The sequence below is a fragment of the Dysidea avara genome, chromosome 9 (genome assembly GCF_963678975.1).
Source record: "Dysidea avara chromosome 9, odDysAvar1.4, whole genome shotgun sequence".
NCBI classification, from domain to species: domain Eukaryota; kingdom Metazoa; phylum Porifera; class Demospongiae; order Dictyoceratida; family Dysideidae; genus Dysidea; species Dysidea avara.
In genome coordinates this window covers 10,855,117-10,870,399 of record NC_089280.1, presented here as the reverse complement: position 1 = coordinate 10,870,399, position 15,283 = coordinate 10,855,117, and the positions used below count along the sequence as shown (strand labels likewise).

Sequence of the window (15,283 nt, the reverse complement as noted above, 5' to 3'; positions counted from 1 at the left end):
GCTAGTTAGTTAGCTGGTTATACCTACTTAAGATTGTTTGGGCCATGTAAAACTTAATTATTAGTTTCTGACCACTAGCTGTATTTCCACACACTAATGATTTTTGTACCATTAATTGATGACTTGAAACTGGTTGTATTTTCATCATATCTAAGATACTTAAAATTTTTGATTGTTGTAGTTATGCATAGAGGCATTTCAACCTAAGCATGTAGATGAAGCTGGAACTATTTACAAGCTAAAAGATGTGACTGAACTTTTCCGTCTACATTTTGACCATGATTCCCAATGCACATATTTATAGTGTTTATCACTATGTATCTCAAACAATTCTTCTCTGCTTCCAGTGGATGAAGCCAGTCAACATGCATTAGGTCTCATACAAGGGAGTAGCATTCCAGTATATCCTCCATCAAACTTGGAATACCTTACATTTGACTCTTTACCAAATTCTAGTACTGTATTGATATTTTTGTTCATGTTGTCATAGTTATTCTAAAAGTACTGAAACATGATAGCTATCCGCTTTACGAACTGTGCTTGTCCTGCAAATTTCTAGCTTGACTTGCTGCCGGCTTTGACCTGAAAGATCAAAGTACCAAACATACTATCATCCCCTGACCCCTGTCGGGTTTTATTCTTAAGTGGCAATCATGCATTTCTTATGATGGTCTTGACCTCTTGCCTGGTTTATTGGAGAATTTATGCACAGCTAGTTACGTAACTACTCAATTATAGAGTATCTCAATCTTGGCCCCTCTTAGACTAAGATCTGGGTTTGTTGTTCTGCATTCAGCATAGTTTCAGATTCAGCTGCAGGTTTCTGACTCCCTTCTACTGTAGGATAGTTCACTTCTCTCACAGGTCCTAGTGGGATAGCATAATATAAATCAATAAACTTACAATGCTAACAAATTAAAATTGAATATCGCGTGACGTCATGCTATTGTGTTGTACTCACGTGGCCACAATAAACCGCAATACCATGCCTCACACCCTTTAGTCATGCATTTGAACGTGAAGGAATATGATGTGGACGATGTACTAGTAGAAGTGGGCCAGTGGGGACGATACCAACAGAAACTATTCATCTATTTTAACATTCAACACCTTATTCTTGGAGTAGTAGTGATGTCGATAATATTTATTGGCGTGGAACCATCGTGGAAATGTGGAGTGGAGCCAGTGACGGTACAGGATAGTCCCAGGCGTGAGTCCAGATCACTACTCGATACTAAGGATGATGATAGATGTGTTATGTACGAGGAACAATCTTGTGTGGTAGAAGTGGATCAACCATATACTAGCATCGTAGCTGAGGTGAGTGTATAGTAATGTCGTGTGTAGTTATGCACCTATCAATATTATGCCCCACCACTCCCCTCTGGGCAAGGGTGGGGATTTGACTTTTTCAATAATCTAATTCCCCACCCATGGGGCATGACGAGTAGTCAAATCCCCATGTAGTGTACTTTGAGAAAGTAGGTTATTCTTGCAGAAGGTGCATAGCTAATCAAGTCAAGCAGGTGCTAAAAGTTTTGAACAGTCAAATGTCCCACTACTAGTGGGATGATTTTTAAGGTCAAATTGGATCAAATCCCCCATGTACGCCTGGGAGGGGGGTAGTGGGGCTTAACATTGATCGGTGCATTAGCTAACTTTGTTCTTGCACTTTTCACATGGCAAATGATGTCATTCCCAATTTAAAAAAAAAAAATATTAAGGCTTTACAGCACAAGTGCTAAAGGTCTGTAGGACACCTGGTCCTACAGCCTGTTGTTACATAAAGTGTGTTTGAAAGGTGGAGAAAGGAGAAAAAATCCATGACTGGACCTGGGTAGCCTCGAACCTGCAGCTATCCGATTAATGCTCGAACGCTTACAGGAGAAAAAAATAAATAAAATTGTTTCAACAAGATGTGGCATCTTGAAGCTTAATAGTGTAAGGGCTGGAACCTAATTAGGCCATCATTATTTTATTCCTTTTTTCCCGTCACCGCCCCCATCAATTTTCAGGTAGCCGCACCAAATTTTAATTATTTGATTATTGATCACGGGAATGCACTATTTAGTATGGAGGGAGGCACAAAATGACTCAGCTGTTAAACATAGCAGTATGTTATATAAGGGGTTGGAGTCCCTCCACTCTTGTTGAACAGGTCGCATGATCTTGCACTTTTCAAGATCGAGATACTCTAATAGAGCAGTCATGTACTCAGACAGAACAGTCAACTGTATAACTAATAACCGATAATCACCTCCCGCCCGCATCAGTTTTTGCTGCACTAGGTGACGGGAAACAAGCAATATAATAATGATGGCCTTATGGTAAGCCCATATATGGTGCTACTTTCCCAATAAGGGCAGAGTTGCAAGTGGGGATTTAACAACTCCATGAAACAAATGCCCCACTAGAAACCCCCTGCTGTAACACTGCTGCTGCAGACACGAAACCATTGCTGTTAGGTAAAAATGGAAAGATAAAATAATAGCAGTGATAAATGCCCCACACCTGGAATAAAATTTGTTTGTAAATCTCCTTGTTTATCTCATACTGGGGGTTATGAATGATAGGTACATAAGTCCACTTGTATATGTTACGCACCATAAGAATTTATCTATGTTGATGCTGTTGTATGTAGTGTGAGTGATGTCACTAGTGATGTTATGAGTGTGATGCAACGGTGTGCAACAGTGTGCAACGGTGTGCAACTGTGGTCAAATAGTACTAATGCAGATGGTATGCACTAATACCTTTTCTGTTTTAGTGTCAAATTTCTGACTTCCTGCCTCACTGGATTTCTGTAGATTTCTTGCAGATCCAGTGACTAGTAAATAAATTTTTTAAATTACGTTAGAATTTTATGCAACGTCATATGTTTCTTTTTTGGATTGATGAATTTGATGCTCTATTGCTATCAGAGATTCTGCAAATTTTGAATCTGTTTGGTTTTAACAAGATATGCTTGCCTCAAGCTGTAAATGTTTGCATACTAGTGCCTTGTGCTCATGTTTGTGTATGGCCATCATCCATTGTTTGTTTCCTATCTCTAGGTTCACTGTAAACTGCCTTGCTTTGCCATGAATCAATCATCAATAACTACTGTAAACTATCTATCATTTCTTCCTACCAGAATGTGGTGTTTGCTTGTATGTGTTTACTGTTTCTTTTACAGTGGGATTTGTACTGCTCTCAGTTCTACAAAGTTGCCTTGTCACAATCACTATTTTTCTTTGGAATGTTACTGGGCGCTTGGTTCCTTGGTCCCTTAGCAGACAAAATGGGACGGAGAAAAGTATACTTTTATACATCATTGCTATTTTTTAGTGCCACCTTCTTGACTGCATTATCACTCAATTATATTCAATTTGCTTTGTGCAGATTTCTCATTGGATTTTGTAATGCTGGTTGTTTATCATGCATTTTTGTGATATTAATGGAAGTGATTGGACCAGGCTATCGAGCTGTGATGGGAATAATATATTCTGGATTTTTTGCCCTTTGTTTTCCTCTGCTATCAATTATGGTATACATTATCCCTAGTTGGAGGATCTTGACTGGAGTATTATCAGTTGCAGGGTTCTTACATTTGACTGCATTTCAGTAAGGACTTCATATAATGTAGTACATACATTTTGTTGTAGTTAGCTGTTCTGTAATGTGCATGGTACCGGTACAGTGAAATGTCCAGGCATTATTGTAGTGGACTGTTAGGTAGTATTGGTAAAACTGGTGAAGATACAATTCAAAATCAAAAGTTTTACTGTATTGGGTGTCCTAATATTAGTTAAGTGATGTAGTTTGGTATGTATGCGTGCATGTGTTGTGTGTGTGTGCACGTGCAGGTGTGTGCGTGTTTGTCTCTGTGTGTGTGTTTGTCTGTGTGTATAACATCAATGAGTAACTGGTGTTTTTTTTGGGAAAGCAAATGCCTGACTGTCTTTGTCTCGCTAAGCGGTGTTGGGGTTGTTGTGAAACTTTGGGTCCTGCGGCCTTTCTCCATGAGGCCCAGACAGTCCTCCTGTGGGTTACTAGTAAGAGGATTTGTCTGCACAAGGTTCAAGCACCTGAGTGGTGTACAGGCATCCCAGTGCTGGTTTGCTGAGCGGCAATAGCTGTGCTTTGCATGGTTGCCATAGGCTTTGCTAGGCTTTGGGTTGTATGTGTCTAGTGAGTGCGTTTATACAGTACCGCTCAAATGTAATGTCGTCTCGTGAGAGTGCAAGCAATTAAAAAACAAGCTAATTAAAGGGTGTGTGGCACCCGTTTCACTCATGAGTATTCATCCAATTTTGTCTGGGATGACAAAATGGGTGCCACGCCCTTTAATTAGCTCATTTTTTAATTGCTCACACTCACACAAGACGATGTTACATTTGAGCAGTACCATACGTATATACATGTATATCATGGTACACTGCACCATTACTATTCAAGCCTCCCTTTGTCCTTGAACAATTAATTTGTGACTGGGCCTTCAAAAACAGGGCATGTGGGCACAAGCTACACTCAATCACTCTACAGGTCATATCTCAGTACTGGAAAAACGTATTTCCATTCTGTAACTTGCATCATGATGCCAATTAAATGCTTACTAAGTGCTAAAAATTGCCTTACCATAGCAAAATGGTACAAAACGTTATGAGCAATGAAATTGTGAAAAAGTAGACAAAAATCATGTGCCCACATGCCCTATTATCGCAGTCCCAGTCACATTTATTCAGAAGCACTTCGTATAACTTGTAGATATCACAATGTAAAGTATTTGGTTCGCCAAGGCTAACTGCTGTAACCATAAATTTTCACCACTTATGAACCACTTCTGCATGCTGTGTTGAAGAATTTCACATACATGATTTTTGTCATGATCACAGCCAACTTCCTCGGTACTTTACAGGGTTGTACAATGGAAGTATAGAAAAGGAATGGATATTTCAAGGATAAGCTCAAAAAACTTTTTTTACTGAGTCAACCATGTACAGTGGGTCCTCCGTTGTTCCTATGTTGGTGTGCCAGCCTGATCACAAAGATGTGGGATATATATATACAAAGCCTGTATTACTCTAATAGAACGTACATTTGTTATATTCTAATAGAACAGTCACCTCCAGCATTCTTATAATTGTTCAGTTAATCAAGATCCTGCTGTGTTGCCTTATTTATACACCTATAGTTGGTCATCTAATTGAACAGTCACATTTAGTTGTTTTAGAATTGTATCCATCTTATCCACACAGTTACGTACCAGAGTCTCCCAGATGGTTACTATTGAAGGGACATGTTGAAGAAGCTCTACAAGTACTACAAACACTTGCAGTGTACAATGGTACAAAGGTACCACCTGAAGTGAAACTTAAGAAAGGGGAAGTTACCAAACAATCTACTACCTCAAGTTCTATACTTGATCTCTTTTCTTTCTCAACGATTCGTACTAGAACTATTGTAACAATGGCTTGCTGGTGAGTGTGTGTTGGTGCATCCATGTGTGTGTGTGTGCACGTGTGCATATCATGCATCTGGGTGAATGTAAGAGCATGTGTCATCACAGTAATTGGTGGTCCAGCACTGGCCTGGAAATTTGTAGGATTCAAGGTTGGATGCTTAGTCGTAGTTATTGTTTTTCCTTAAGTAAAAAGCCTTATTTTCATTGTTCCAGTTTGTCAGCTGACCTGGTTTAGAGAATTCCAACCATTTATTCCTCACATACGTAATGGGTGAGGTTCATGTGGGACTTTGGGCACTCAGACCTTGAGACATGATACATTTGCTCCTAGCACCAGATTAGCACACAGGTGTCTCAGGCCAAGTGAGAATATATTTACAGCATGTGTGTGTGTGTGTGTGTGTGTGTGTGTGTGTTTGTGTGTACATACGTAATGCACTATGTATATTATATGTCTGGTATATCCCCACAGGTTCTCAGTCTCCATTACCTACTATGGACTATCACTAGGAGCTGATAGTTTATCAGACAACTTGTATGTTAGTTGTGCACTGATGGGTCTAGTGGAAATACCTGGTCAACTGGTGTGTTGTCTAATAGTTGATCGGTTAGTACTCAGTTTGTAGTATTGTGTGTGGGTAGATCAAAGTCTTGTCGCTATATGTAAAAGATGCTAATAAAACTGTGATTGGATTTTGCATCATTTTCCAAATTTCTGTTTACTAACAACTCCAAAGTGACACGGCTCTTTAACATAGCATTGTGGTACGATTGCATACATGTATTTACATACTTTGATTTCAGCACTCTGGCCTTGCTGGTACAGTATTATATAGTTATACAACGGGCACGAGTGCTCTGCCTGATATAAACGCACAAGCCTGAGGGCCGTCAGGCCCAAAGGCAAGTGCGTTTATACAGGCAGAGCATGAGTGCATGTTGTATAACTGTTTTGTACCACTCACCTAATAGGTGGGGAGAGTCTCACAAGATAGCTGTAACTGTTATAAAGGCCAGGTTTCTAACATCGATTGTGGGTAACCAAGCCGAACATTGCGATGGCGTTCCCTCTACAGTACTGCAGCCACCTGAGATTGAAAGCTAGTACGCTATGGGTTATATTACTAACCTGCATTTGCTGTTCGACTCTCATCATGTAGTGCTCAGCATGCCAGCATGATCACTCAATCTCCATATACACTAAGCGCCATAGTGATTCTCTCGAGCGAAAAAAGCAGCTAATAGACGGTTTAAGTAAACAAAACCTAACTACTAAACGATACTAGTCTAATTCTTACTATTCACACTGGCTAAACTCGAATCTGGTGGCATGACAAAAACTGGTTACCACAACCGAATGTAAAGGTGGGTATTATTTAGAATAGAATAAGTCATTGTCAAAGTGGACTACAGTTTAATCTGGGCTCAGATGGCACCAGACTAGTAAGGTGTATAAGTATGTTTATATATATATATAATATATGTGTAGACTAGAGTTGTGGCCACCGCGTTGGCTTTTTCGATCGCCATTGGCTCTTGGTAAACATTATACGTATTGGTGACGTTATGGCCCACAATCGACCTTTACATGTCAGAATTCGAGTGATCTGTGATGTGTCTTTCCACCTATTAGGTGAGGTGTCGTAGTGGTCTCAGCTGCCGGCACTTGTGCATTGCTGCACAAAACCGCAGCCAGTGCAATATCTGTATATTGCACTGCGGTCAGTGCATTATAACTTGTAATGCACTCGTTGTAGTCTGCAAAACTGCAACCAGTGCGTTTTAAGTTATAATGCACTTGCTGCAGTCAGCAAGAGTGCCAAATACAAATTATGGCACTGACGGGGCCTTTGAACTGCCCACGCAGAGTGGTACATATTGTTAATGCTTATCATTCGTAGTAGATTACAAGTTAGAGACTTAATATCACCCATATTGGGAGCTAGTGAGTTTGTCATCTTTGTCTATAGCATTACTGTACCAACAATGTGTATGTTTTCTTTAGTTTATATTTTTGTACAAGAACAGCTACACGCTTGCTCACTTTACTTATTAATTTTCCTGGTGCTTTGATATTATGTTGAATACTTCCAATTAGGAAATATAATGAGGCTGTACAATACATATATGATGCACCATTTGCATTACGTGAAAATTACAAAGGAAGATGCTAGTGCTGTGAGGTATTAAGTGTAGGACTTGGTATTAACGGTATTGCTAAAATGCAATAGCGTTGGTACGTGGTGGTTGAATACGATTACAGCATTGTGTAGTGTTATTTCTGCATAAATTATGTTGATTACTATATGTAGACCAGATGTGTGTAGAAATTTTAAACAGACTTGGAGATAAAGATGGTAGTTTGTGATTTTTAAAATAGTACAACATTTGGTAGTTTTATGATATAACACATTGACTGACATTATGGTTGTAACACGAATACATTTGAATGTACATAACAGCAAAGGAAGTGCATTTAATTACATCTAATATGTGACAGTCTCAGCGAAGACCCGTCTAGTTTGCACAAGCATGCGTTTTGAGAAAAATGAAATTTAAAAAAGTCGGTGAAATTATGCATGTTACAAAGAAATTTTATGCAAGTTTAATCAAGCCATTACTCAGGAAAGGAAGTCTTAAATCGATTAAACCTATACACCATCTTATTCGTTACTCATGCGGAGTTCGAAAATCTTTGTTTCGTTTCTGTAGCCCCAATGGTTTGCAGGTCATGTACATTTGTTTATGATACGGTAGACATAAACCAAAATCGTTGCCATTTTTCAGTAAAACTGCCTTCATACACCTATATACAAGTGACTGCAGGGCTAAACCTATACCTTGGTTGATCTGTCAATCCATGGTCAGCATTGTAAGCCAAATCTCAACTCTGTAGACTAATCCAAATGGAAGTTATCACTGCCAATGTAAGTGCCTGTTGTTTACTTTTAGTATAGTCACTGTACAAATCAATTTCCTTGCTGTCCCTACTTTCTAGTACTGTAGTTCCAAAACTACTCACCATAATTGACTGAAACTTTGGCGAACCATTCCTTGGACAATGTAGTTAATGCTGAGAAAATGAAAATAAATTCAGAAGTTGTGCAAACTAGACTGGTTTTCGCTGAGATGGTCACATATATTATCTGCTGTGAAAGCCAAATGTTCATTCCAAGCCTTGGTTACCAATTGCAGCAGTAAATATAACATGAAGTTCATGAAATAGATTTTTAAGTAGTTGATATCATGTCTAAGAGAGCTATGTATCTCAATATACCCTAATAGAACAGTCAAATCTTCTAATGTAACAAGACAAAACAATCATACATAATAGTAAGAGAGCTAAGCCTTTTAAAAAGGCCTTTTTGTGCACTTTTGGATAAAAGCATGCAACTTGGCACATAGTTAGTTTTCATCATAAAGGTCAATTTTCAGTAGGGAGCCACCTCAGATTTGACCTTTTGCGACCTCTAAAGGTCAATTAAGTATGCGAAAATATATTATCTTACAATAACACCAGTTCCACAAATAATAAACCTTAAGTGTTGGGTATCAAATGATAGCTGACACTTCAGGGAGTGTAATGAGACCACAATTACACCTGTAGCATGTATTTCATATTAATATATGTATATTAAAGTTAAAAATGTTTAATCATTACTACAGAATGAGCACTGTCTAAGAACAAGGGTAACAGTACATTGATTGCAGCTGGTGGAATCACTGCAGTTTGCATGTTGGAATGATAGGCAGACCAGGTTATCCAATCAGATTTCTGTAATGGGCTCTTCTTGAGATTTTCCTTCACTACTTCAAGCCATTTCCATTCTGCCTTTGTTCCCTCATCAGTAGCATTGATGTTGGTAGGTTGTACAGAGCCATTGACAGGAGGAACGTTAAATTCTTTGGTTTTAAAAGCAGCTGGAAGTACACTAGTATATTTCTGAGGAAGCAGAGTAATTCTTTTTCCATGAGAAACGGTTTGATCAATGATTAGCACACCTCGATCATGACCTCCGAATGTGTGGGAAGGATGTTGCATGAGTGAAATGCCTGTGCCATGAAATGAGTCTTTTGCCGTTGTAGCACTAGGGTTGTAATCAAGGTTGTCAACTGCTGCTACTGTGAAAAGTCCACTACGCATCTTTGGAGGACACACAACACCATCTAACTCAAATCGCTCACACACTCCATTGCCTAAATCAGATGTCAACTGCGGAAGGCGGTCATATGAAATACAGATACCCAGATTGAACAATGCATCAATAAGAGATCTTTTTCTAGTAGCAACATGGAGCTTAAATGCCACATACAAAGCAAGTGGCGTTTCACGATCACGATTATGTCGTTCACGACTGTGATTAACAGAATCTGCGCCTCGACAATATTTCACACTGTTGAACATAAGGATTTGAGATATGGAAAGAGCAGCCCTCGAGGTGGACATGCCAGTGTCAGACTGATGCTTGATGCTAGGGCCATCTAGAATCATTCTAACAAGGGCCATTAGTGATGGTGCTACAGCTTCTTGTTCAGTTGAGTGCTTGAAAGATCCATCAAACAAATTTTTTCTTTTCAAACACTTCTTTGCGCACTATTTGCGCTGCACGTACTAAGTGCATTGCATCATCATCAAAATCATAAGCTTTTGTAAGAGCTACAATAAAATCTTCATTAAAACTGAGAATGACACTATTGCCTTGTAGATGTGCCTGAAGATCTGGAAGTGCTGACAGCAACCTGTCTTTGAGCCTTGAAGAATGTATGCGACCATCAACAACAGCACCAAGCTGTTCAAGTCGATTCTTGTACATCTGTGTAAGATCTGTCAATTTGAAAACTGGTGCAATATCTTCCTTCCGAAGGTCTTCCATAAATGCAACTAATTCTGCTAAAGCAATTCCATGTAAATGAGCCTCACAATCTTTTTCTTGACCTGCTCCGTCCAGTGCCCTAGCTCTGTTGTATAGATCCACAAGACATTACTTGGCTTCTAGAGCAATCATGTCCCCAGGTTCAAGCTTGGCTAGAAGGGTAGTGTCTTTCAAAGCTATGGCACATTTGCGTACTTTTGCATCAATGTTGTATATTGAAGCATTGTGTAGACCTTCAGATCCACCTGGATTATCGCAAAGAAAACACTTGTCATCTTTAAAGTAAATACAGGTAGATCTGTGACTTGAACGTTTGTGTACAGATGGAGGCATACTAACTTTCTCATTATTTTGTTGTTTCTTTAGTCGTTCTAACTTTGTCTAGTTAAATTGCAGACGACAGGACTTATGCCATCCAGCGCGGTTCCTTGCCAATGTGGCTTCAATACCACCACCATCATCCAGCTGTTGGATATCAACATTGATTGGCATGTGACCAAGCTCATTAAAGCTAATTAGCTGTTCCACTAAAGACCTATGGCCACTACCAGTAATCATCTTCTTATTTTTAACTGCATATGGACACTGCAGTCCTGTCCCATTCTCTTGGCACAGTATACAAAACTCCCAATTAATGCCCCCTGTATCAATTCTTTTTGGTGTGGGAGTCTCAGTATCCACTAACACATGGCCCTTTGCCATAACAGAGCGTTATTAATACTTTTTAGAGGCCATATCCTGTATTAAGAGTGTAGTTGCAATATTTTTAACTTACATACAATACATGCCTTACCTGACTTAGTAGAGCACAACTTTACAGAATCCACTCTTAAAATTTTTGAAGACTATGGTGTTGGAATGTTTAGAATGACATGCATGAAAAAATCAGGCAGGCATGAAAAATCAATTCAAGAGAAGGTTGTGCTATTGAAATACCTTCACACAGGTCATGTTTAAAACTAAAAAATAGGCAGTAAAAAAAAACATGTCTATGATTTGGTACGTGCTACAGGTGTAATTTTGGTTTCATTACACTCCCTGAAGTCTCAGCTTTCATTTGATACCCAACACTTAAGGTTTATTATTTGTGGAACTGGTGTTAATGCAAGATAATGTATTTTCGTGAGCTTAATTGACCTGTAGAGGTCACAAAAGGTCAAATCTGAGGTGGCTCCCTACTGAAAATTGACCTTTATGATGAATACAAACTATGTGCCAAGTTTCATGCTTTTATCCAAAAGTGCACAAAAAAAGGTCTTAGCTGCCTTACTATAATATGATTTGATGGTGGGAATTTTTCTCTGCGAGTTATTACGACAGCTACCACCGATTTTATATTATGCACTTGGTGTAATTTTTTAATTCAAGCCAGCCCTTGCACTAGTGAGCTTCATTACATCGATCAATGCCTTGTTAGGATACAATAATTATGTTCTTACGATAACTGTAAAAATTTTGGTCATGTGTACAGAATTTCAGAGTGTACTTGCTTCATATTGGCCGGAAAGTTTTAATTGGGTACCTCAGAAAAAAATTATCTGTCCAAACTTCATGATGTCATGGATGTGTGTTGACTGTTACACAAGCTATATTGATCTTTTTTGTATAGTTATGGGAGGAAGATGTCATTGGTGTTAACCCTATTATTAACTGGAATAGCTTGTATATGTAGTGGTGTTGTTCAGTGGATCAGTCAGTGTAAGTCAACAGAATACATTTGCAGCATTATGGGACTGTATATGTGTTGTGTACATTGGATGGTCAATTAGCATGTTTGTATAACTAAAAAATAATCCAACAGTCATTCGTTTAATGAAACAGTTATTCAGTGCTTTGCTCCAATGGAGCAATACACATACCCTAAGTAAGCGAACAGTCATTTTTGGTATTCAGATAATATACCCACTAAAGGTGGACTGATACCGATACCAGTATCGGTATCGATGCCGATACCAGTGGTATCGGTATTGGATTGGTATCGGTAATACAAGGTACAGATACCACAGTAGACACTCACCACTTTTATTAAACCATCTCTAGCTAAGTTTCCAGTAGCTAATAACTTATCAGTAACTTAGTTGAGCTAACAAAGTAGCAAAACAAAGCCTTTGTTACCCTTTTCCAAGTATTGCTGCAACTGCTCCGTGTGTATTCTAATATATTAGAGCACGTGAATCCTTTGTAATTAAATGGTAATGCAGTTGTTCCTCAAGAAATAAGTTTATGACTACTTGGCTTGCCTTTTCATCAAAAGGTTTGGTTGAAAAGCTGTAACAAACATTGTACAATTATCGGCCTCCCACGCAATCAATTGCCTTATCAATAAGCTTACAAGAAAACTATCTCAAATCAAGAAATTAGTGATCCACAATGATGTTTTTATCATGTTTAGCTGTTATACAATGAATATTTAAAACTTGATTGAACTGAGATTAATCAATTACTGTGATATTTTAATAGCTAGCTATGTATCACAACAATGAAATTTCTATAATAAACTTGTCTAGGCTTCAATGTATAGTATCGGTATCAGTATCGGCAAATAATTTCAGTACAAATACTGGTATCGGAAATATCGGTGAAAAACCCACACAAAAATAGCCAAGCTATGAAAAATGGGTTTGGCCTTCAATAGCCTAGTTGAAAAATGTTGTGAAATCAAAGGTGGTGGCCAAGAAATACAGTGGAATCTCGGTTATTCAGACCCCACTTATCCGGATTCTTGGCTAACCAAACTACGGAAATGACTGTTCTATTAGGGTATATGAGCGCATTTTTTTAGGAATTCTAATAGAACACAGAGAATTTCCATTGGTAGATCTCTTAAGTAAATTTTAGCTAGAATTTCCATTTATAGAGTAGAAAATTTCCATTTATAGAGTAGAAATTAACTGACGTGAACAGCCACGATAGCAGTGGCTCAGTGGTTGAGGATTTGGATGTTCAGTATGGAGGTCCCTCTGGTAAGTTTTTCTCAACACTTTCATGCACTTTTTTTACCTTCCAGTGACTGCTCTATTAAAGTATCTTAACCCTGTGATTTACGTTGTTCGGTTTTTTGCCTTGTAAGCCTGTAGCTGTTGCTACCATCAAAAGGCACTACTACGATGGCTATCCTATGTACACACCAAATCTTCAAGCTATTACTGTAAGTGGCTTATTCTGTAGCTGTGACAGAAATTCAATCTCTTTTTTTGGCGAATGAACATTTTGCACTGTGGACACTTTTCAGATTCCTTGGAAATTGAGAATAGTCCATGAACCCACCTTCATACACTCTTTAATCTGTACCAAGTTTAATTGAATTATGCATTTTATAAAAAGTTTTGCAAAGTGTGCGAAAAGAATAATCTAGGTTCCTGTAGATCCCTTACGAAAAACTTTGGCTGCTCATATAATTATCATGAATGGCTGGAGCAAATTTAATCAAATTTGCTGTGTGGCCTACCCTACCTGTCAGACGGCTATACTGCAAAAATGATGTGCTTTGGAGAAGGGACCATGGAGCTTTGCAGGTGTGAAAATCAAGTTTTCTTTCTTCCTGTCATATGCACATGGTCTGATGACACACTGCTGTGTGTCTTGATTGACATTTTGTGTTTGCCCTCCATCATGTTTATATTGTTTAATGATTATTGATTTGCCATTGTATAGATGTGGCTAATACTCTGGTTGGTACAACCATGATGCTCTCATTAACTGGAAAGTTTGCAGTGTCCACGGCATTCGCTCTACTCTATGTGTACACCAGTGAACTGTTCCCAACTGAAGTACGTAATAAAGGATTAGGTGTCTCTTCAGTAGCTGCCAGGGTTGGTGGAATACTAGCTCCTTTCGTAGCATCACTGGTAAGTGTGTACATGTGCCATATAGCTAGAATAAAATTTTCTGGATTTTGCAATATTACCTTCAGCTAAGAATAATGTTTCCCATTAATTTTTCCTTTGTACAATTGTGCTTTTTTTTGTGAATGGTGTCATCACTTGTAAGCATACTGTAGTGGTTTTCCATTATGAAAGATAACTTATGAAACAATATCTGCAAAAACCCTACATAATAGTACAAGCTAGATTTTTAAGTACAAAGCATCATGGATAGAATGCATGTGTGTTACTTAAAAATATATCCATAGATTTTTTCACAATTCTTCGAACATAGGCAAATTTTGTCTAATACTACTGAGTTAATTGTATGTGACTTTCTCTACAGAACAACTGGAGTTTGGGACTACCTCTGATAGTGATGGGACTGGTACCACTGATATCTGGTTTAATGTCTCTATTGTTACCAGAAACTAAAGGAAAATCATTACCTGATACTCTCCATGAATTAAGGCATACTTCACGTGTGTAAAAATAAAACATAAATGTGACCCGTTCTGCGAAAAGGGCTCTTATAGCCTTTCCAATTATCCATGTTTGGCTAATCATAACTCCTAATCTACTAAAGCTATCACCATGTAATTACACCCACAGCTACTGCCTGGTTAGGGTTGTTGAGTGACCAAATTGTAGGCTTGTACCATATTCACCAGTCAAGTTATGGGTTACCATATATATGCAATTGGAAAGGCTATAAGAGCCCTTTTCGCAGACCGGGTCACAAATTGAATTAAAGAATAGATTAGAACTATTTATTTTTCATTACTGTTTTATTTTTCATTAGAATTGTAAATATTTTAATTATATAAATTTACATGGTTTACTGGTATAATGAGAGATATACGTACATATTATATAGTTACACTAATCTTCTACAGTAAATTAGCTAGCCACAATAGGTATAGTTACACTTACAGGCTTTGAATGTTCTACCGTCTATTTTTAATTTGTAACACAAGCATATTTTGTATGTAGTTGCACATTTTTGTGGTCATGTATTTTAGTATTAAGTTTATTTCCTGTTTACTCAATATTAATTTTGATGAAGGTTGTTCAGTGTAACCTTTCTGTACCTTAGACTGGTT

The 15,283-nt window shown here is 38.2% G+C and overlaps 1 protein-coding gene across 2 annotated transcripts; it reads left to right on the top strand.

Moving 5' to 3' along the window:
• Positions 1 to 971: 971 nt before the first annotated feature.
• LOC136267148 (solute carrier family 22 member 15-like) lies at positions 972 to 15,023 on the top strand. 2 transcript variants are annotated; one of them, XM_066062230.1, is made up of 8 exons: positions 972 to 1,320; positions 3,176 to 3,603; positions 5,238 to 5,459; positions 5,916 to 6,050; positions 11,927 to 12,015; positions 13,972 to 14,165; positions 14,527 to 14,685; positions 14,925 to 15,023. In XM_066062230.1, the coding sequence occupies exons 1-7, from the start codon at positions 1,006 to 1,008 to the stop codon at positions 14,668 to 14,670; spliced, it is 1,527 nt and encodes a 508-aa protein (XP_065918302.1). In that variant the 5' UTR covers positions 972 to 1,005; the 3' UTR covers positions 14,671 to 14,685; positions 14,925 to 15,023. The 2 variants fall into 2 exon arrangements, with proteins under 2 accessions (XP_065918302.1, XP_065918301.1); XM_066062229.1 differs by lacking the exon at positions 14,925 to 15,023 and having other exon boundaries at positions 14,527 to 14,903.
• The last annotated feature ends 260 nt before the right edge of the window (positions 15,024 to 15,283 follow it).